Here is a 24,388-nt window from a genome sequence, read left to right on the forward strand (position 1 = left end):
AAAAAGACTGTCTGTTAGAAGTTAGATTTCCATAGCAAGAAAAAAGATTTTCCTCCAGCAAGATACCCATTATCCATAACCATTCAGTTCTGGGATTTGAATGTGTTGTTTACTGCCACTGTCCCTGCCGCTTTCCAGACAGCAGGAATGGGAAACATAACTAAGAGTCAAGGAAAGGGGGAAAATAGTGCAGATAAAACAGCAATAAGCAATTGAAACTGGTGAAGCAGTTTGCAGAACTAACAAGCAGTGTGATACCCAACGGAGCTGCAGTGTCTGCTGCTTTAGGATTTGGGGAGATTATAAGTCAATCAGGGTGATTTAGGGAAGAACAAACTGTGACATGCTTCATATTTTTCCCCCCAGATGTTTTTCTGTTTTCTCTCACATACCCAAATTGTCCAATTAATTAGGGAAAACATTGCAGTGAATTTCTTTGGTGAAGCTTCTGCTAGCTGTGAGATTTGAGAGCAAGATTCTGTATCTCCTTGTTACAAGAGGGGAACACAGCTCTTTCTTATATTTATCAGTGCTCTCAGTTCTGGCATCAGTATCCTCTCAAATATGCATCTAGTGTCTCATTGTCCCTCACACCAGGGCATAAAGGAGAGCCTAGAAAACTCTACTTCATTCGTGATTCAGGCATCTTAAATTAGTCAATAATTTCAGCTTTTCCCCCGTCCAGATGCTTTCCTAAGTGTCACTGAGAAAGAGTAAAGAGGCGTTATTTCAAGATCTGTCCCTCTTGCCGTTGTTCTGTCCTCAGGCTCAGTTTGAATTGTGTCTGTAGAGTGCCTTGTACACAAGTGCTCACGAAGTGTCATTTGAATGAGATCATTTCCTTTTCTCCTTTCTTCTCCTTTCTTTTCCCCTCACTGAAATGATAGGGTGTGATGGGAAAAAATAGAGTCCTGAAATGGGTCACTTCTGCGACAAGCTTTGTGACTTTTGCCAGGGCAATTAACCTTGTGGACCTTTGTTTTCTCACCTGTAAAAGCTGTGAGGATTACATGAGAGTAAATGGAGCAATATATATAAAGATCTGATTATAATATACAAAGTCAGTGCTGTGTCAGTTTATTTAAATTTAGCAAAACTTACTGAGTGTCTTCTATGTATAGCGTTGCTCTAGACTTGGAAGAGTGTACCCAGGTGAAGGAGGGTGCAGTGCTTGCCTTCAGAGAACTTGTCTGTCTCAGTCCTTGGGAGATATGAGCAGTGGATAATCAGGTGTCAGGAGGGATGAGGGGCTAAATTCTAACATTCTACTTAAGTTTCGAACCAGACCCAGGGTAAGGCATGCTGCAGGTTTTCATTTAATCTGTACGCTATGTTTCCATTTCCTAAGTGAGGAGACTGAGGCAGTGAGAGCGCATTCACCACAGTGTGCAGCACACCTTATCTTCCAATACAGGCTTCCTTACTGGCGACCACGGGGCAATTTATTACCAGGTGGAGAATCACTTCTTGATTATGAAGTGTTTCCTTAGTTATCTTCCTTGGTGTGCTGCAGGGTTACCCAAAGGCGGTCTCTCCAAGAACACATATTGTGCCACGAGGTAGCATGAAGTAGTCTCGGCTTTCTTTCACCTGGGAAGGAAGCTTGGGTTTTGCTTTTGCTGCCACTGCTCACTAGCTGTGTGGTCTTGGTTAAGTCATTAATCTCTTGCATATCGGTGGTATGATGTGGCTCCTGAAAGTAGCCTGTTTCCTATAGTGTTGTGTGAATCAAATTACATGAGAGAAATATAACTGCTTTTTTACGCATTAAGTGTAGTACAAATGTAAGGCATTTTATTATGTTAATATTCTTTTCAAGAAGGAATTAGAAATTCATCAGAAATAATAGTTTCATAAAAGCTTAGCATGGAAGTTAGGAATGTTTTGAGTTTAACCCTAAATTTTGAAGTCAGTGTAGAGTATGGCTAGTAAACTTCCCAACTAAACGTCTCTTGGTGCTGTGGTCTAGAAATGTGCTTTTGACTTGAATGAACTGTTGACCTGACTTAAGATGGCATTTTTGTAAGGTGTTTAAATACCACAGAGAAATAGAAAGAGCATTGGACTTGCTTTTCGGAGGCCTAGGTTCAAGTACTAGCCTTGTCATCACTAACTTTTGAACCTTGAACTTTACTTTGTCTCCTTAAGCTTCAATCTTAAGTTATGATGCCTGCCCTTTCCTTGCCTCAGGGTCACTTCAAGTCTCAACAAAGATAATGGGATGGGAGAGCACACTGTAAACCATAGGTGGCTGATTATTTACTTGGTTCATTCAGGAGACAAGTGAGTATGGGAATGGGAATGTTTTTGGGACTGTGTCGTGACATGTATCCCTCTCTTCTTCTGTTTCCCTGTGGCTGAAGGTGGACGGGCAAGTGGTAGCGCTGCTCGTGCAGAACCTGGAGCGTCTGGATGAGTCCGTGAAAGAAGAGGCAGATGGCGTCCACAACACTCTGGGTGAGGGCAAGGGCGGCCAGCATTCCCCAAGTTTGTGTGTGTTTTGGGGCTTGGTGCTCATTTCCCTTCCTCCTTCATAATAGAGTCAACAGTAGTAGTGTTTCCTTTCCTTCTGCTCCCAAACTGCCTTTTCAGAAAGGAAGACCCTTGTGTAAATTTCGTATAACTGCAGCTTTGGTTTGGCTGGCAGGTAGTAAGAGCAGAAATCCAGTAAGTAGGTAACCTTCCTGGACAAAAACTGCCAGCTCCTTTTAGCATACCTTTGCCTCCAAAAGTTAGGATGAAGTCTATGCAGGGTGAATTCTTTTCTTTTTTTCTTTCTTTTGTTTTGGAAAGTAAATTTTACAATTTTTTAATCTCCATATATTGATTTTTCTTCCTGCTTCCCTTCAGTGTAGCGACAAACTTTTGAACAACTGTGTGCCTTTATAGGACGTTTTATTTGAAAAAGAGTTTTTCTTTCTTTTTTTTAAACATTGGCCCTGAGCTGACATCTGTTGCCAATCTTTTTTATTTTTCTTCTTCTTCTTCTTCTGCTCCCCAAAGCCCCCCAGTACATAGTTGTATATTTTAGTTGTAGGTCCTTCTGGTTGTGCTATGTGGATGCCTCCTCAGCATGGCCTGATGAGTGGTGCCACGTCTGCACCCAGGATCTGAACCGGCAAAACCCCAGGCCACTAAAGCAGAGCGCCCCAAATTTAACCACTCGGCCATGGGGCCGGCCCCTAGTGTTTCTTTCTCTTCTTATGTATAGTTTGGCGTGTAAACTAGAAGTTGAAATATTGCTGTTAACCTGGCTGCCCCTTCATCATCTGTTCATCTAAGTGGATTCTTCTGCAGTATTTCCTCTCCTCCACCTCATCCTGGGGCCTCCCCAGTCTTTCCCTCTGCAGAGTTGCCGAACCAATAGCCTATTTACAGTTGCACTTTTGGGTGGTTTTCTTTATCGCTGTTTGCTGTTTTATAAAACCAAAGGTGACATATCTGTGCACAGAGCTTGAGAAATGAACAAGGCCCAGCAGAAGCAGAAATTTTGATGAGATTAGATTTTCTCTCAGCAGCTTTGTGTCTACCACAGATTTCTCTTATAGTTTTATACTGTCTTCTGTGAGGATTATCATAAAGAAGGAGGGAGACATAGCACCTAAGGAGTAAGAGAAGAGAGAACACAACAATCTGTAATTTGGGAGTTGGCTATAGTCCAGGGCCAGAATTTGGCATTGCTATCTGTTTGCCTATTGCTGAATTTTGCTGAAGAGAAAGCTTATCAAAAATCTTAACTGACTGTTAATAGAAAGGGCCTGGTGTAATGGATGAAGCACCAGGCTGACGGTCTACAGAGATCTGTCTAGTTTCAACTTGGTCACCTACCAACAGGTCAGGAGATTCATCCCTCTCTCCCTTGTTGAGTGCCTGATGTTTGTCAGGCATGTGCTAGGCCAGCGGTGTGGATTAAAGGTGAATTAGGCGTGGTTCTACTCCTTAAGAGGCAGACTGATGGGAAAGTCTTGAACAGGAGGGAAAGATAATGCAGGTGACAGACGGTATAATAGGAGTCGGTGGAGAGCACTGTGGAAGTGAAGAGGAAGAGTCTCCAGATTGCTGGAAAGCAGCAGTAGCCGACTGGGGCTGAGTATGAAGGCAGGTGCATTTTGACAGAGAAATGTGAGAAGGACCCTTGGGTAGGGGAGTATCATTTGCAAAGCCATGAATGGGCACGGACTTTGGGGAAAGAAGAGAAATGTCTATGTGGGAGATGGGACCAGAGGAGTAAGTTTGTCCAGATTCTGGAAGACCTTGTAAACCATGGCAGGATGTTTGGATTGTATTCTAACAGGCAACAGGAAGCCATCTAAAGTGTAAGCAGAAGAATAAGATAAAGGCATAGAGGATTAAAATGAATGAGTTGATTTTCTTAGCAAATGTGAGAAAGTAATTTCAGGTGGTGTTACGTTCTTCATCTCTCAGGGGTCTCATTGTTACTGTGCTCCACCGCTTTGTAGTCCCCTCCCTGAGGGGCTGCCCTGTCGTTCCTTAGCTTGCCATTGGCGAGGCTGACAGGGCCGAAGGAGTGAGGAAGAAGATAGGAAGTGTGTGATTTCTTCAGCCCTTTCTCCTAAACGTCAGATCAGAACTCACATCTGACGTCTTCTGGGCATTGTGCTTAGAGAACACAGAACTGTTTCTGCTTTATAATAGTAACACATCCTGGGATATGGAGTGGGAGGGGCCCTGAAGGAAGTGAAAGCATGGAATGTGTTACACTGGGACTGTAGGTGATTTTTTTTTTAAAGTCCCCTTTTTTAGTATCATAGTCATGCAGTAACTTTTTTTTTTTGCCTCCTAATTTTTAATTTTTCTATTAAGCAGCAATTTGTCTGTTGTAAGAGATAGCAGGACTAATTATATTTGCTTCCGAGCACCTGACAGTTACTTCTGCCAGCATGGCCTTTCCCCTCTGTGTACGTTATTTTGTTCAATTAAGAAGATCATGCTTGCTTCCCTTGCAATATCCAGAGAAAGGACTGAAAATAGAAGAGTCAGGAAAGGAAGAGACTCTGAATTCACCATTCCCTGATTTTTTCCTAAAGCTTCTGTCTCTTTGGTCTCCCCGTCTCTTTGGTCACAGGTCTCTGGGACTCTAATACAATGAAGACTACAAAGAGGGCCTTCTTAGGCAGATGTCCACCCTTCTGTGTGTTCTGCTCTAGCGTTGTTCCCTATTCGCACAGAAAATCTATCACTTATTCCTTCTGTGAATTCTATCATTTTCAGTTATGGGTTTTACTTGTAACGTGACTTGAAGAAAAAGCCCCATAGCTTCTCCCTGGTTAATCTAAAAATGACAACACTGCATCTGGCTGGGAGGGATACAGGGAAGTGGGAAGAGGAATAAAATGCCTGTCAGGGGAAGCAAGCTTGTTGCCGATGGAAACAGAGTTACCCTCCCAAATGACTGGCGTCTATCTCCCTTCAGCTATTGTGGAAAACATGGCTGAGTTCCGGCCCGAGATGTGCACGGAGGCTGCCCAGCAGGGTCTTCTGCAGTGGCTGCTGAAGAGGCTGAAGGTAAGTTGGCTCTGTGGGACTACAGCTCAAACCTCTCTGCTCTGGCCGGGGCTCCTGCTGGGTCACTGATGCGCATCGTCACCTCCGGGCTCTATGATCTAGTTTAGGAGTCTTTTGGTACCTCTTGCCTCTTTCTTTGTTTTCCTCTTTGGTTTGTTTTAAAAGAAGAGGTTTACAAAATAGCCTTTAGTACCTCTGAGAATAATGTAAACATATGTAAATACAAGCAAATTCATGTGGTACAGAAGGTAGAGAACTGAAAGTAAAAGTTCCCCTCTGCTGATTCCTTCTGGTTCCACTTCCCAGAGGCAGGCACTGTTAACAATATTTTATCAATCCTTCTAGAAATTTTCTGTATGTCTGTAGGAGTATGGGTGTATGTGTGCGTTTCACGAAGAGAAGTATACAATATTTTATTTTGCAAGTTGGTTTTTTCACACTGAACCACTGGCTGCCTAGTATTCCATTTTACAGATATACCAAAATTAGTTTAAGCATTTACCTGTTTATAACAGTTTTTCACTGTTAGTATAATGCTGTGGTGAATATTCTTGTATACACACACACTTATTTTTTTCTTGCACACTTGTGTCAGTTTATCTGTAGGATAAATTCCTAGAAGTAGAATTGCCAGGTAAAAGGGTATGCGCATTAACATTTTTGTAGATATTGCAAAATTGTCCTTTAAAAAGGCTGCTCCACTTATTTGAGAGGGTCTTTTTCCCCTAGCAACATTGGGTATTATCAAACTTAAAATTTTGTTAATGTGATAAGTGAATGCTGATATTTTATTATTTTAATTTGGAACTTTAAAATCAAGGGAAGTGTATTGGCTTCCAGTTGTTTATTAACTATTTGTATTCATCTCTTTTCCCTTCCTATTTATATCCTTTGTTTGTATTTGTGTCAGATTATTCATTCTCTTTCCTTCTTAGCATAGTCCTTTTGACCATCTTTTTAACAATTAGTGCTGTCCCTTAGAGTAGATGAGGAAAAGGACACGCAAGAGCTTCTCTCAGAGTAGTTTTAAGCAAAGACGTGATAGGAGGCAGTTTGGAACTGCTTATATGCTACTCAGATGGCCCTCGGGCAGGGAAGGATTCCCAGCTTTCCAGTGAGGAGGCACTTGTTCATAGCTAGAATGCTTCTCTAAGTAGTCATGGCCTTGCTGTGGTTCAGAGCATCACAGAGATCCAGAAGGTCTCAGGTGCATCAGGACAGATTTATCCCCCACTGTCTTGGCAAGGCTAAGGAAGAAGGTTCTACCTAAGATATCATATGCCCCATGATTCCCTCCGTCTCTGACAATCTAGGTCTTCCTCAATCCTACTTATTTAACCATTCATTCCCATTAAATCTCTAACATAGACTTTTATAACATGAACTGAGGATATTCAGCTAACCTAAATATTACTGTCAGTGGGTAAGGGCACATTTGCCTGACAGAGGATAAACTTAATGCATAGTTCAATAGACTGCAACTCCTTTCACACACGCGTGCCCTCGCCTTTCCTTTGAGGAAAAAAACCAGGGCTGGTTAACATATGCATTGTCATTTTTGCAGCTTCCTTTTGACCTTCTCTCATGAGTCTTGATGTCCTTTGGTTTTAGAACTAGACTTGTTTCCCCATGTAATTTGCTTCACATCTCCCTCAGCTGCTGCTTTCCTCAGTATTCAACAACTTTTTATTCTCCAAAGCCTTGAGACATTTTGGGAGTGGGAGGTGGAGGAGAGGAAAGTAGAACACAGAGTTAAGGAGATGGGCTAGATGGCAGGGACCTGGCTTGTTGGTGCAGTGGCCATAGGTTAGGCCCCGAGCTTAAAATAGAAAATATACAAAATAATCCAATAGTTTTTGTCTCTGTGAAGTTAGGACTAATTTTTCTCAGAGACTATACTGATCATTAAACCAGATTGTAAGGCCGCCTCCTCCTTTTGAAAGCTGTTGAAACTTGCTGGAGTCTTTTTTTGAATTGGTAATAGGAAGGGAAATTGAGATCTTTGGGTATTTGACTTAGATTCCATTCCCCTTATGAGAGTAATAAGGAGGCCCATTTGGTAGTCCAAAAAGCTGTTGACTCTTGCCTTTTAGGCACAGTGTTTATATAATCCTCAGGGCATAAATAACCATGTTGCTCTCTTTAAAACAAGTTTTCAAGATTTCAGGGTACCTAAACATTAAAATACCATTTGGCTATTTTACTAGTAAGCAAGTGCCCTTAGAAAAATCCTGTGCTGCCCAGATCATTAATGAAAGAAAGTCCTGCTTACGGGTGAAGCCAGCAAGAAGGCATGTCTGTAAAAGCAGTGCCTTGCTCTTATTTCTCATAATATGGGAAAGTGCTTGTTATAATCTTCACCGTCAGAAACATCGTGGTAAGTCAAAGTGAGTGCTGGACCCAGACTATGACTTTGACCAGTGGAACTTTAAAAAATACTGATTCTTAGACCTACTCTCTCAGTCTCTGTCTTGGTATATTTTAGAGAAGTTCCACCTGTGATTCTAATGTACAGCCCTCACTAGGATCCACTGGTCTCTAGAGATGTGAGTGTTTTTGTTGCCCGTTTTTATTCTGCACTACTCCCAGACTGATTCAAAACTGCATTTTCAGTATGTCATTCCCTATTCAAGAACCTACCTACAGTAATGTTAACGCCCTCTATGACAGATCCCACCTTCTCTGCTTACTTTTTAAGACCCCTTCACCTGGCCTGGTCCGACCCTTCCACTTTTCAGTTTTGAAAAACAAACAGTCTTATTACCTTTCAGACATCTCTTTTACCTATCCTCTTCTCTGCAAAGGTCAGAGTAATTTGACCTCTGTATCTGACTTTGCTTATGCTCCTCCCTCCACGAAGCATGAATCCTGTCTTTCCTAAATGTTTCTAAATTATACACAACCTTCATTAACCAGCTTAAATTCCTACCCTTCCATGTAGCCTCCATCATTTTTAGAACTGAAAGGAAATTTAAGTTTTGTTGCAGATAAAAAATTAAAAATCAGGACTATAGAGATGAAATGCCTTGCCCAAATGCATACAACTAGTTAGAGCTAGAGCTGGAGTTAAAAGCCAAGCCTCCAGACTTTCTTCGTGCACCCTTTCCCTAGCACTGCTTTGCCCTCAGCCCATCCTGCTCTCTTTCTTGCCTGAATATCAGCCGTTGTGCTTTTTTCCCACTGGTTCTCTTGGGGGAGGTAGCAGATCTGGGTTCTGATATATTCCCATAACTGGGTGACACTTACCTCCTGGAGCATCTTTTCTTCATCACCTGGCAGACTTTCATATTGTTATGTGTGCTCACTGTCTTTCTCCAAGTATTCTCAAACTTCTTAAGAGCAAGGACTGGGTCTCCGTCATAGTTGCATCTCCTTTCAGTGGTTCTCAAGGTGTGGTCCCCAACCAGGAGCATCAGAATCACCTGGCAACTTGTTAACAAATGCAAGTTCTTGAACCCACCCCAGACCCTCTGAATCTGCCCAGCTTGGGGTGGAGCCGGCAATCTGTGGTCTAATAAGCCCTCCAGGTGATTTGGATGTGTGCTAAAGTCTGAGAACCGCCATCCTAGAGTACTTATGTTTATGCATTACTTGATAAAACCTTGCTGTTTAACTGATCATTCCATATTCAGTATCCTTGAATAATTCTTAACTGAGTGACACATTGACGAATCTCCTTTTTGTACTGATAGCCTAGCAGCCTATAGAGATACTCATGGATTTTTTCACCCACTAAATGAAACCTCACTAATTTGTGCTAATGAGGATGAAGCCCATTGCAGATGATTGCATTAAATGGTTTAGCAGGTAAGCAGATAACAGGAGTGTGAGAGAGGCTGCATCACAGTTCGTTGTTTAATGGGGAATACAAATTTATTAGGATATTGTGTACTTTTGAAAATAATAACCAAAACCAGAAGTTTTATTTTTTCTTTTCTAAAGAAACAAAATTAAGATTCCCTTTTGTTTCCCAGTTAATGCTTCAAAAACAGTTGCAACATTCAGCATGTGAACTAATGAATTGTGTACATGTACTACATGTACATCTGGTGCTAAGTCCTTAGCCTCTTATGACCAGGAATGGGACTTTGCAGGGCACCATCTGCTTTGACAATTGTACGGGGCTGTAGATGTGTCTGAACCTGCCTCGTGTGTTCCAGGTACCAGAGGTGAGCTGCGGGAATAACCTGCAGCTTCTGTCTGTGGGTGGTAGCATAATTGTTTTATACTTTCCGAAAAGGCGGCAGCTCCCAAAAAGGTGAAGTTTAATTTTATTCAAAGCTAGTACATGCTGAGTACAAACCTATGCTTGACTCTGTAATTTCTCTGACAGCTGAAAGATTTAGGATTATCAAGCACCTGGATAGAAGAGAGCCCTAGAAGCTCCAAGTCCCATTGGTTAACTCTGCAAAATCCAAAAGACTATACTTGCTAAATGAATTCTCCTTTCTCCTGATTTTGACTAAATGTCCTTATAATTTGGCAGTTTGGTATTTTGCAAGCTTTGGAGGCTGTCATCTCTGCTGAGATTTAACAGAAATAAAACTTATTTGGTAACTTTTGTCTTTGGCTAGACATGAAAGATTAATCTCCTTCCTTCCTACCTAGTCCACAATTTCCCACAGTTTCTTTTATTTTTTTTTCACCAGATTAAAATATTTGCTTGTCGCCTTCTTCATCATCATTATCATCACCACTAAGTTATCCCCATCCAATATGGGTGTCATATATTGGCTGTTTACTGTGTGCAAAGCATTATTCTAGATAGCTTAAATAGTTATTTCTGATCCTCCCAAAAACCCTCTAAGTGGGTGCTGCTGTCCACAGTTTACAGAGGAGGAAAGAATCCAGAGAGGGGAGGTGCCTCGTCCAAACTGCAGGGAAGTATGTGGGAGAGCCTGTGACGCTCGGGCCCGGCTGCCTCCACAGCCGCCTCCTCTTGCCAGGCTGCTTCCCACGTGGCACCTCTTTCAGGCTCTGAAACGTTGCAGGGTTCAATATTGGGGAGTTTGGGGGCCTCATCGTTTTGACTTTCTGATTAGATTCCTCCTTCATGGCAATTTTTCAATCAAAGGACCTATATTTTACGAAAAAAAGTGACAAAACTATGATTTTGATTTTTAAAAATTTATTTTGAGCAAATTGGAAACTCCTGGAAGTGCCACACAGCAAAAGCTGGAGGTTTCCTGGAGGAATCAGGAATTCTCAGTAGAGGGGAACTCTGTTGTTGGGTGCCTGTTATGTATATACTGCTTCATTTTCTCCAACTCATGAGGAAATTATTATTATTTTCACTTAACATAAGAGAAATCCAGTTAAAGAGGCGGAGTAATTTGGCGAAGATCACATGGCTAGTAACCATTAGAGCTGAGATTCTAACCTGGATATTTCTTTTCTTTTTAAAGATTTTATTTTTCCTTTTTCTCCCCAAAGCCCCCCAGTTCGTAGTTGTGTATTTTTAGTTGTGGGTCCTTCTAGTTGTGGCATGTGGGATGCCGCCTCAATGTGGCTTGATGAGCAGTGCCGTGTCCGCGCCCAGTATTTGAACTGGAGAAACCCTGGCCCACCAAAGTGAAGTGCGAGAACTTAACCACTCAGCCACAGGTCCGGCCCCTAAGCTGGATATATCTGATTGCAGTCATCAAAAAAACTTGCAGTATCTGTGGTGTGTTAGGTACTTCCATATTATCTTACTTAATTCTCATAGTTACTCTCCAAAAAAGATGTTATTTCATTATTCCCATTTTACACATAAGGAAACTTGAGACCAAGAATTGTTACTGGGCTCATGGATGCCCATTCTCAGTTCCTGGTGCCATTAGTGTCGTGGTAATTTTCTTTTTACAGCATCCCTATGCCAAAAAAGACCTAACGGTCCTGTTTACTAAGTAGTTAGGTCCAAACAATGTGATACATATTTATGTCCTGACAATTTGAAAAAATACACATGAATTAAAAGAAAAAATATTTTTATTTTGTCCTTAAATACCACAATTACTTACTAATGGATGTGTGTGCCTTTTGAATACTGCACAGCTCCTAAAACTTTGGAAGCGATTGAAGACCACCACCCTCATTCTTATTCCACATTGATTTTCACACAGTTCTTTTATCACGGCAGCCACGAAAACCCAGCTTCACAAAGATAGGTGTCATCAAAAGAAACATACCTGGAGCTAGTAGTTAGTGCAGTGTTGAACAGATAGCAGATGTCACTGGGCTCTCCTTGGAAATTTAAAATATCCTGTGATGCCCCTGTGAATTCAATATGATGCCCCAGGTACCTCGGCACATGTTTGGGAACTGCAGACTTTGTCCCACATGGGTAGTGTATGCCCATGAGTCACACGTAGGTGTGTCTGATCCCAGATTCATGTCCTTTTTTTTTTAATGTAACTGAACTACTTGATAAAATTTAGCAGCCTGAGGTCTTCTGGCTCCTTCAGTTAAGTGTTTCTGGTTTCAGATAAGAACCCTGACCCTTGAAAGGCTGTATATAAGTTATTTAAAATAGCGATATCTGTGGGCTGGCCTGGTGGTGTAATAGTTAAGTTCACATGCTTCTCCTTGGCAGCCTGGGGTTTGCAGGTTCAAATCCTGGGCATCGACCTAGACACCGCTTATCAAACCCTGCTGTGGTGGCATCACACATACAAAGTAGAGGAAGATTGGCACAGATGTTAGCTCAGGGCCAGTCTTCCTCTCTCACACACACAAAAGCAATATTTGTAACTTAAATAATTTGAGTAAGTAATTTTACTAGCAAATCCTTGATTCTGATAGAGATGCTCACCGCTTGGCTTTTCACTTTTGTGTTTTGATTTTTATAAAACTGTTTTTCTTAAATTTAAACACCCCCAGATTGCATTTAAACCCTGGCTGTTATACTGAATTTCTTGATACAAGGCCTTAAGCTTGCCCAGGGAGCATACCTTGCAGTCAGCACATGTAAGACCTTGCATTTACAGATCTTTTAACCTAAGATGGGTCATACCTGGTCAGCCTCCTGAAACCCTGTGGGGTGCACTTAGGCTTGACGAGGAAGACGTGCACAGAAAACTGAAAAGATGCTGGGTGTTGCTTCATTAGGGGCCACTCTTCCTCCTTAAGTACAAAATCAATGTCCAAACAGAACTGTGAATGGCGCTAAGGTGATGGAGGTGTTAGCTCCAAGATAAACACTTCCCTTGTCCTTTCTAGGTACAGAAATTATTTGTCACTTCAAAAACCTGGTTAGGTAGCAAGGCTGCTGCTGATTAACAGTCGTTGTGTATGTGCCTGCATTTTAAGGATCAAGGGTGCGGTAAATAGAAACACATCAGTGAGGCCTGCTCCTCTCTGGTGTACCTTTATCCGAGGGGCATTGTTAGCGATGAGGTGTTTGAGTCTCGCTGCTGAAGCAACAGTGTGAATGGCCGTGAAAGATAGACTCTGCAGTAGATGTGTCCCCTCTGAAACTCTAAGTAGCAGAGCATGCAGCAGGGAAAGAATTGTGGGTAGTAATTTGGGTGTTAAAAAATTAACACATTTCTGCATATTTAATGTGGTTTCCTTTTTAAATAGTAGGCAGATTATGGTGCACGAACAGATAGGTTTTGATTTCAAATTAAATTTTAAGCATTAAAAACCCAGGAGGAGCTACTTTGGTATAAATACATTCAGCTAATCTGAACTTGCTTTCTTTTCAACTGCTCAGATCATCTATCAGCTAATTTACAGCATAATTTTATGGTTGTAACTTAAGAACGAAGCTTCACGATGGATTTTAGTCTTAAAAGTTCAAAACTTTCAATAATTTCATGCAGTTCACATTTGAGTATGTACTATTTGCTAGACAATAATCCCTCGATACAAAATGGGGAATCTGGGAAGACTTCACAGAGGAGGCGACGTTCATGCCTAGGCATCAGGAGTATGAGAGCCCTTGTGTACATCTGCCATTTGTGGTTTTACTGTGTAGTACTTGAGTCTGGTCTCTCGAGAACAGAGGTGGCACTTTTCTTTTTACCCTTAACCTGCCTTTTCCCTTTCTAACTTCTACTTCTCTCTAACTCAGGTGCTAGTACTCGTGAAGAATTCCTCCTGGGGAAGCAAGCAAGGCCCCTTAATGTTTTTCTCATTTCTCCTATTTCCCCACAGGCAAAGATGCCCTTCGATGCCAACAAACTGTATTGTAGTGAAGTGCTGGCCATATTGCTCCAGGACAATGATGGTGAGGCTTCGTCTCCGTATTGATATTCTGTTAGGATAGGAGCCAGGCTTGTTTCAGATCATGACAGCAAGCTCTCTTGCCTTTGGCATCCCCTTGCTCTCCCACTCGCTCTCTGTGCAGCTTTTGTACTCTGTCAAGCTGTATTGATTTTGTTTGCTGATGTATCAGTGTTAGACGGCTGTAAAATCTGACAGTTAGCTTCATTTTTTTTCTTCCTCTATTTTTTCCCCTTTTAGAAAACAGGGAATTGCTTGGGGAGCTGGATGGAATCGATGTGCTTCTTCAGCAGTTATCCGTGAGTAATTCTGATGCTTCCTGTCTGCCATGAAGATACATGGTCTGCTTTAAATGGGAGGTGGACCTGGAAATTGTGGGAAGGAATGTGATGCAAGCCATGTGGAGTATGTTGGCAGGTTTGAGGTTACATTGGAGGTACATGGTTTGCCTCCTTTTCTTATTCATTTGTGCTTTATGACCAGGTATCATTGTGTATCTCGTGTGGACTTTCTCAGTCTTCTGGTATTTGTCAGTCCAAAAGAGGTGTGCCTCCCCCTTAAGTGTATGTTCTTAGGCCAAGAATACCAAATTATTTTCAGTTGACCCACTCCCAGGATTATTCATTTCCTTTCCTTTCAATCTGCCACTAAAATGGAGTCTATTCATTTAGGATCCAGATAAACTCAAGGAGTACAAGTTCCAGTGCAGTGGGATAGAGGTCACAGAGGAGGATGGGGAAGGATGCAGTATGGAGGCTGGAATGAGAAATTGGCGATTACCATTTGCTCACTGTAAAAAATGTAAATCCAGTTGCAGTGCTGTTCTGCTAGCCTTCTGGAAATACTGTTAAGATTTCTTCTAACAAATCTCATTTGTGCTATTCCAAAAACAGGACTGAAAATAGATCATTTGGATAAAATCTGGAAAGTGTTGGAAGTGTCTGTGTTGTCAGTTTGCATACAGCTTCCATCTTGGTGCCAGCAGCCTGAGTGGCTTGGCCTCCTCCCCTAAAAATAGAGCTTTGAAATGTGAATCTGTTTCCAGTTCTGGGAAGGTGCTTAGTCCCGTTCCTGCAAGATTATTGATCATTTTGTAGTATGTATGGGTATGCATACAGTACTGTTAAAAGGCTTTTCCTCTTAACATGCCATATATCTCTGGCAAAGATAAAACTTCTGCTTTAAACTGTTCCCATGACTTAGAGCCACAACTGCTGTGTGAGGCCATTCAGGATCTCTGATGGTTAGGAAACTCTTCCTTATATTGAGCCAAGATTTACCCTTCTGGTTGTGGTTTCTTATTTTTTAAATTAATTTATTTTTTAATTGAGTAATTAATTAATTTATTTATTTGAGGACGATCAGCCCTGAGCTAACATCTGCTGACAATCCTCTTCTTTTTGCTGAGGAAGATTGGACCTGAGCTAACATCTGTTGCCAGTCTTACTCTTTTTTTTTCTCCCCAAAGCCGCAGTACATAGTTGTATATCCTAGTTGTAAGTCATTCTAGTTCTTCTGTGTAGAATGCTACCACAGCATGGCTTGTTGAGTCGTGTGGATGTCCACACCCAGGATCTGAACCGACAAACCCCGGGCCGCTGAAGTGGAGCACACAGACTTAACCACTCGGCCATGGGGCTGGCTCCTGGAGTTTTCTATATCTGTGTTATAAGCAGTTTTATTTTTTTTAAATCTGCCTCCTTGGGACTATCAATCACTCATGGATCCAGTGGTTAGTTATTTTGGTTTTTTTGCATGAACTGATAGCCGTTGATTTAATACCTGTGAATCAGAAAGCCCAGTTTCTCTAAAATGGAAACTGCTGAGAATTTTGTTTGCTGAGCTTCTGATAACTCACTGTGGGGTTATCATAACAGACAGGCTTTGGAAATTGTTGAGGGCTGACTGATGAAAAGACATTCTCTTATGGCTCTGTGCTTTCCGATGTCTTTGCTTGACAGGTGTTTAAAAGACACAATCCTAGCACGGCCGAGGAGCAGGAGATGATGGAGAACCTGTTTGATTCACTCTGTTCCTGCCTAATGCTCAGTTCCAATCGTGAGCGCTTCCTGAAGGGCGAGGGTCTTCAGCTGATGAATCTCATGCTCAGGTATGCTCTTGTCCCCTAGCTTTCCATCTTATTTGGCCAAGTCCTCATTATTAACCTGGATTCAAGAACACGTAGCTGTGGTCTTTTATTCCATTGAGTTTCCTAGATATACAAAACAGTAAAGTCTTCAGCTGTGTGTGTGGTCTTTTTAAAGTTAGAGTAGATGAATAAAAAAATAGACTTTGGGGGTCAGCCCAGTGGCGCAGTGGTTAAGTTCACACATTCCGCTTTGGCAGCCCGGGGTTCGCTGGTTTGGATCCTGGGTGTGGACCTACGCTCTGCTTGTCGAGCCATGCTGTGGCAGGCGTCCCACATTAAAGTACAGGAAGATGGGCACGCATGTCAGCTCAGGGCCAGTCTTCCTCAGCAAAAGGAGGATTGGTGGCAGATGTTAGCTCAGAGCTAATCTTCCTCAGGAAAAAAAATTCTTTGGTCTGTTTGCACCCTGTTGTTTTGTCAGTTGGTAATATGACCACTCCCATTGAAGAGGCATGTCTTTTTGCTCCTTCTCTTAGTTTGTTGGTTTTGGGAAATTTAGTCATTAACTTCTAAACATATCCTGTATTAATTTCTAAACTTAACCCAATTTTCTTTATATCCTATATAGACCTATCTATGCCATATTTGTCTGTATTTTTGTTATTGACAGTATAATAGCATTCATATTTTTCATTTATACATATTTTTCATTATACATAGTGCATGTGCTTTGTGGCTAGCATAGGAGATATGAAAATGTGCAAGACAGTTCTAGAACTTTTCTTTCTTTTTTTTTTTTTTTAAAAGATTGGCGCCTGAGCTAACAACTGTGGCCAATCTTTTTTTTTTTTTTTTTCTGCTTTATCTCCCCAAAATCCCCCCTGGTACATAGTTGTATATCTTAGTTGCGGGTCCTTCTAGTTGTGGCATTTGGGACGCCGCCTCAACATGGCCTGACGAGCAGTGCCATGTCCGCGCCCAGGATCCAAACCAGCGAAACACTGGGCTGCCGCAGCAGAGTGCACGAACTTAACCACTCAGCCACGGGGCCGGCCCCAGAACTTTTCTTTATAGTACTTGTCGTGTATATCTTATTTATGCTCTAATTCCTTAAAGTATTTCAAGTGGATATCGTATAGTATATTTCACAGAATCCTAAAGTTGGAAGTAAATGGGAGGTAGCTTGCATCGATAACTCTTGAGAAATCTGGGTAGAAAGGGGAGTAGATAAATGGGGGCTGGTAACTAGAGTGTGGTGTAGAGTCAAGGGACGGTTTTTTAAATTGAAAAACAGTAGAGCATGTTTGCATGGTTGGAAGATGCTAATCATTATAAAATTATTCTTCATGAAGTTGAGCCAGAGTCAGCTGTCTTGAAACTTCTATTCACATACATTGAAAACTCTGTAAAATTTTTTTATAAATTTGATATGTATCTGTTAAATATAATTTAGAATATAGGCATGCAAAACTACTATTAAAACAGAAGAACATACAATGGAGAAAGGAAAGTCTCTTCAATAAATGGTGTTGGGAAAACTGGACAGCCACATGCAAAAGAATGAAAGTAGATCATTTCTTTTGCCATACACAAAAATAAACTCGAAATGGATCAAAGACTTGAAGGTAACACCTGAAACCATAAAACTCCCAGAAGAAAATATAGGCAGTACACTTTCTGACATCAGTCTTAGAAGGATCTTTTTGAATACCATGTGTGCTTGGACAAGGGAAACAAAAGAAAAAATAAATAAATGGAAGTTCATCAGACTAAAGAGCTTCTGTAAGACAAAGGAAACGAGGATCAAAATGAAAAGACAACCCAACAACTGGGAGAAAATATTTGTAAATCATATATCCAACAAGGGGTTAATCTCCGTAATGTATAAAGAACTCACACAACTGAACAACAAAAAACAAACAACTTGATCAAAAAATCGGCAGAGGATATGAACAGACATTTCTCCAAAGAAGACATACAGATGGCCAATAGGCACCTGAAAAGATGTTCAGCATCACTAATCATCAGGAAAATGCAAATCAAAACTACACTAAGATATCACCTTACACCATTAGAATGGCTGTGATCACCAAGTCAAAAAATAACAAGTGTTGGAGAGGTTGTAGAGAAAAGGTAACCCTTATACACTACTGATGGGATTGCAAACTGGTCCAGCCACTATGGAAAACAGTATGGAGATACCTCAAAAAATTAAAAATAGAAATACCACATGACCCAGCTATCCCACTACTGGCTATTTATCCAAAGAACTTGAAATCAACAATTCAAAGAGACTTATGCACCCCTATGTTAATTGCAACATTATTCACAATAGCTAAGACATAGTAGCAACCCAAGTGCCCGTTGACAGATGATTGGATAAAGAAGATGTGGTATATATATACACAATAGAATACTACTCAGCCAGAAAAAAAGACAAAATTCTCCCATTCACAGCAACATGGATGGATTGAGGATATTATTTTAAGTGAAATAAGCCAGACAGAGAAAGACAAACACAGTATGATTTCACTCGTATATAGAAGATAAACACACAAAGAGAACATTTAGTAGTCACCAGGGCAAGGGGCTTGGGGGACAGGCACAAGGGGTGAAGGGATGCACTTATATGGTAACTGACAAATAATAAACTATTATGACCTCAAAAAAAAAAAAAAAAATGTTTAAACACTGATCAAGTACTGTGTTAAGTGCTGGGCTTACACAGGAATGAATAGAACAGGATTCCTGCCCCCAACAAGCTAAAAAAACCAGCTCATCACCCAAACAACCCAACTTTGGGTGTGCATTCCTTCTAGTCTTTTTTTCTCTAATTGTTTTCTGGTTTTTAACAGCTTTTTAGGGCTGCCACACATGTAATTTTCTATACTGTTTCTTTTTAAACTTAACATGCTGTTTCCCATGCTGTGACATAATCTTCATGAGAGTTTTCAATAACTGCATGATAGACTCTAAGGCAATATAGCTTACTTAGTATTTTTCTGTTGTTGAATTCGAGGTTATTTCCAATGTTTTGCTATTATAACAAATTCTACAGTGACCTTATTTTGCTTAAAACTATTTTAGTATGTAAGATTATCAAGGTATATGTTTTTAAAATATCTTCTCTTTAAAAACTTGTTTGGGACTGGGGCACAGTAGACCTCTTCATTTGTCCACTGCATACCAGACCTTGGCTTGACCGAAAGTTTTCCCTTGTGGAATTGCTTTAAAAAATTTGTTTTAGGGGCCGGCTCTGTGGCCGAGTGGTTAAGTTCGTGTGCTCCGCTGCGGCAGCCCAGGGTTCGGATCCTGGGCACGGACATGGCACCACTCGTCAGGCCACATTGAGGCGGCGTCCCACATCCCACAACTAGAAGGATGTGCAACTAAGATATATACAACTGTGTACAGGGGGCGTTGGGGGAGATAAAGCAGGAAAAATAAATAAATGAAAAATAAAGATTGGCAACAGTTGTTAGCCCAGGTGCCAATCTTTGAAAAAAAAAGAAAATTTGTTTTAAAGTCTAGAGGGGGTATTGGTATTATCCAGAGGCCTTCAGCGTTCAGCTGGTTTTTGCTAGCTTTACTCTCTTGTGTCTTTTGTTTATCTCCTTTACCCTTCTAATTGCCTGTCCTTTTGTTGAAATGACCTACCTTCTCCCAAGCCAATAGGAGATAAAGAAGATGCATTTGGCTTCCTGGGCCTTCTAACCTTAAAACTACACTCTTTCCCTAAAAAGCAGGGACTTTTCCCTAAGCTTTTTAAAGGTCTGAGCTGCCAGCGTCTTTGGATGGTTGAGTGGAAATATGAAGCATATGGCTTGGTAATGTGCAGCACTGGGGATCTGAATAAATAACCAGAAATACGGGTTATTCAAACAGGAATGCTGAGATTCTGGGAGCCTAATTAAAAAGGAGCTCCAAAAGACTTAGAAACTGTACCTCTCTAGGATCTCCTAACTTTTCATTTTTGAATGCTGAAGTTTCTGTTGGATTAATTCTTTTGCATTAATTAGATATGTTAGCAGGTTGAGCATTTCCTTTTTCTCTTTTCCATGCATTCTGTTCTGTGTTATTTTTCTTCTTCAGAATTTCAGATGGAAAGTTTAATTGGGAGGAATTTCTTTTTCTACTAGACTCATCCTTCCTAATCTTCTATCAAGAGCTGCCCCGTTGCTCTGTCTAGAGAGAGCCCATTCAAGACTAGGAAGCTGCAACACTAGAAGCTCAGGAAAATGTCTTTGGTGCCATTGCCCCTGCATACGAACCTTTACTTTGATTCAGGCATTCATCAGGCGGTTATGAAATGCCCAGAGAGGCAGCAGGATGGTACAGCCTGGAAGGAGGGCTTTGGAGTTAGGGCAGATGTGGGTTTGTAACATAGCTCTTTCACTTACTAGTTCTGGATATTTGGTGAGTTGTTCCAACCTTTCTGACCCCAGACCCTCAGTTTTTTCATCTGAAAAATGGAAGCCAAATTTGGGGGGGTTTTGTGGGAATTGGACTGTATGTAAAGCGTCCGGGACAATTCTGCAGCTATTAAAACATTGATAAACTACTGTATTAACTTACTGTGTTAAGTGCTAGGCTTATACAGAGATGAAGACAGGATTCCTGCCTTCAAGAAACTCGTGTTAAGCTTTGTTAAGCATGTTAGGTTTAAAAAGAAACAGTATAGAAAATTGCATGTGTGGCAGCCCTAAAAAGCTGTTAAAAACCAGAAAACAATTACAGAAAAAAAGGCTAGATGGAATATACACCCAAAGTTGGGGTGTTTGGGTGATGAGCTGGTTTTTTTAGCTTTAGTGAGGAAGGTTGACATTAAGTAACTAATATAATTTAACATGTTAACAGTTAAGAGGAACAGTTAATTTTGCCTGTCTATACCCTGTTGAATTTTTTCTTTTGATATTTTAGACTACTGGGAAGGGAAGGTCACCAACAAGATAGTCATTTATACACGCACATTATCACACATACATATGCATATGCACATGTATGTACTACCCAATTTAATAATTTTATCCACGTTTTTTGAGGAATAAATTATGTACCATAAAACATACCCGTTTTAAGTATACGGTTTTAATTTTGACAGATGTATACACCCTAGTTTTCACCACGATGAAGGTATAGAACAGCCCTGTCCAATAGAAATGTAATGTGAGCGAGATTCATAGTTTCATATTTTGTATTAGCCATGGTAAAAAAGTTAAAAGAAACAAAAAGAATTAATTTCGATAATCTATTTTATTTAACCCAATATATTAAAAATCATAATTTCAACATGTAATCAATAAAAAAATTAGTGTCATTTTACATTCTTTTCCTCATCGACTTTGAAATCCAGTGAGTGTTTTACATTTACATTCCAATGAGTTAGCGGTAAAGTACTTGACTTGTATTTAGATTTCATAAAATTTACACTTGAAAAAGTAAATTCTCATACACGGGTTTCTCCAAACATACTTAAATGTTTTGCAATAACTGAATCAAGTATCAATTTTTAAATTCAAGCTTAAATTTATTTAAATTAAATTTAAATTTTAGCTCATTTGCATTAGCCACATTTTCAGATGCCGAGTAGCTATGTGTGGCTAGTGGTCACCATATGGGACAAGGCATATATAGATTATTTTTATCACCCCCCAAAATTCCCTTGATCCCTTTTGCAATCAGTTCCCACTAATCCACCTCTGGCCCCAGGCAACCACTGTCATTCTAGATTTCATGTAAATAGAATTATACAGTATGTGTTTTGTTTAGCTTATTTTACTCAACAGATTGTTTTTGAGTCATTTATTTTGCATGTATCAATATTTTGTTTCTTTTTCACGCTTAGTAGTAGTCTATTATATTTCTGCATTCTGGTGTGTCAGTTTGTTTATTCACCTGTTCATGGACATTTGGATTGTTGCCAGTATTTTGCTATTATGAATAAAGATGCTTAAAAGTCTTTGGATAAACATATATTTTTATTTCTCTTGGATAAATACATAGGAGTGGAACTGCTGGGTCATACTGTAAATGTAACTTAACTATTACAAACTACCAAGCTGTTTTCCAAAGTGATTGTATCATTTTATATTCCTACCAGCAAGGTGTGAGAATTCCACTTGCTCCATATCCTCCACAACCCATGGTATTCTCAGACTTTAATTTTAGGCATTTGAGTGAGTGTGTATTGTGGTTTTAATTTGCATATACTTGATGACTAATGATGTTAAGCATCTTTTCATGTGCATATTGACCTTTCTTACATCTTTTGTTAAAGTCAGACCTTTGTTCTAACTTTTTGTGTTTTTTATTTGGGTTGTCTTGTTGAGTTTTAAGTGTTCTTTGTTGCAGATAGAAGTCACTGTCAGATACATGTTTTGGAAATATTTTTCTCCTAGTCTGTGGCTTTCCTTTTCATTTTTTAGCAGTGTCTTTTAAAGACAAAAGTTTTACTTTGATTAAGTCCACTTTATAAAATTTTTCATTTATGAATTTTGCTTTTTGTGTTGTATATAAACTGTGTTATCCTAACACAGGGTCTCAAAGCATTTCTTTTATGTTTTCTTCTAGAAGTTTTCAGTTTTAAACTTTACTTTTATAGGTCTATGATCCATTTTAAGTTAATTTTTGTATATGGAGTGATGTATTAATTGAGGTTTTTGGTTTTATTTATTATTTTTCCATATAGATGTCCATTTCTGGCACAATTTATTGCAAAGACTATCCGTGTTCCATTAAATTGCCTTTATACCTTTGTCAAAAATCAATTTATCTTAGATGTATGGATCTAGTTCTGTGCTTTCTATTCTGCTCCATTGATCTGTGTGTCTCTCTTTTTGTCAGCATCACACTGTTTTGATAATTATAGCTTTATAGTTGTCTTGAAATCATGTGGTATGAGTCCTCTGACTTAATATTTTTTTAAAGATTATTTTAACTATTCCAGTTCCTTAGTTTCTTTGTCTTTCCACATAAATTTTAGAATCAGCCTGTCAATTTCCAGGAAAACCCTACTGGGGTTTTGATTGGGATTGCGTTGAATCTATAGATTATTCAATCTGTAATTGAGTCTGTAGATTATTTTGGAGAGAACAGACATCTTTGCAGTAACGAGTCTTCCAGTCCACGAAGCAGGTGTATTTCTTCATTTATTTAGGTCTTGGATTTCTTTCATCAGTGTTCTGATTTTTTCTTAAGACAATTTGATATTATTTTCCTAGAAATTTGTCAGTTTTATACAGACTTTCCAGTTTGTTAAGATAAATTGTCCTCGTATTCTTATAATTCTTTTCCATATCTTCCATTTCATTTCTTCTTTTTCATTTTCTGTACTTTATGTCCTTTTTATAATTCCTAATGTTATGTATTTAAATTTCCCTGCTTTTTTCCCTCAAATTTGTTAGAAGTGATTGGGATTGTTTTTGGTATTTTGTTTATTTGTATACTTTTTGCTTTCTTGGGCATTTTTTTTCCTGCCTTTAATTCCTTGTTTCTAGTTTCTTTCCGTTTATTGTGTTGCCCTTTTTGCAAATTTCTGGATTGCATGGTTAATACTTTTAAAATAATTATCTTATTTTAAAATAAAAACATTTAGGGTTATAATTTTTCTCTTAAAATTGCTTAGCTTCATCACATAAGTCTTGTTTACTTATTACATTAACAGAAATATAGGCCAAAAAATATCTGCTTTTCTGAATTTGAAACTTTATTTGTGGCCTTGTAGATGGCTAGTTTTTGTAAATATTCCTTGGACATTTAGTAGAATTGTGGTTCTAGGGCATAAAGTGCTGTATCTCCTAAATCAATTTTATAAATATTGTATCTTTTTTTTTGACTGATTTGTCAAATTCTGAAAGAAGTATTAGTGTCTCACTATAACTGGAGTATTTTCCTATTCTTGAATTTTTTGCTTGTTACGTTCTAACTTGCTTATTCAGCAAGTAAATGCTAATTTTATCTTAATCTTGAATTGTGTCTTTTGTCAATATTAAATAGCCCTCTTTGTTACAGGTTGTAAACTTGCCTTGAAATCTTTTATAAGTTTGTATTTATCTATTGTATTCCTGCCCATCATTTTATCTTTAACTTTTTATGTCATTTTGTCTTATATGTGACTCTCACTAAGAGCATATAACTGTTTTTTGGTTTTTTTAGTCCAATGTGAGAGTTTGTCTTGAGGTAGATGAATTTCATGTGTTTGTTTTTATTGTAATGATTATTACATTTGGCCCTTTTCTTGTCTATTTTGTTCTAACGGTTTTATTTTGTTCTGTCTTTTGGTTCTTTCGTCATTTTCCTTCTTCTATGGAAAGTTATTCTTTCTGTTTTCTTTCTTAGTGAAACTTATTTATTTATTTATTTTTTGAGGAAGATTAGCCCTGAGCTAACATCTGTGCCCGTCTCCCTCTATTTTATATGTGGGACACCTGCCACGGCATGGCTTGATGAGTAGTGTGTAGGTCTGCACCCAGGATCTGAACCTGCGAACCCCAGGCCGCTGAAGGGGAGCACGCGAACTTAACTGCTAGGCCACTGGGCGGCCCCTAGTGAAATTTAATGTTTTTT

General features: G+C 39.6%; 1 protein-coding gene across 6 annotated transcripts in view; it reads left to right on the forward strand.

The window, feature by feature from the left end:
• Positions 1-24,388, forward strand: part of CTNNBL1 (catenin beta like 1) — a 155,847-nt gene that overhangs the window by 56,987 nt on the left and 74,472 nt on the right. For all 6 annotated transcript variants that reach the window (XM_070588367.1, XM_070588369.1, XM_070588368.1 and 3 more), the window contains exons 6-10: positions 2,364-2,457; positions 5,435-5,526; positions 13,666-13,738; positions 13,975-14,033; positions 15,696-15,844. In XM_070588367.1, coding sequence (XP_070444468.1) covers positions 2,364-2,457; positions 5,435-5,526; positions 13,666-13,738; positions 13,975-14,033; positions 15,696-15,844 — 467 coding nt within the window. The remainder of the gene's footprint in view (positions 1-2,363; positions 2,458-5,434; positions 5,527-13,665; positions 13,739-13,974; positions 14,034-15,695; positions 15,845-24,388) is intronic.

This window comes from Equus przewalskii, chromosome 21 (assembly GCF_037783145.1).
Source record: "Equus przewalskii isolate Varuska chromosome 21, EquPr2, whole genome shotgun sequence".
NCBI classification, from domain to species: Eukaryota; Metazoa; Chordata; class Mammalia; order Perissodactyla; family Equidae; genus Equus; species Equus przewalskii.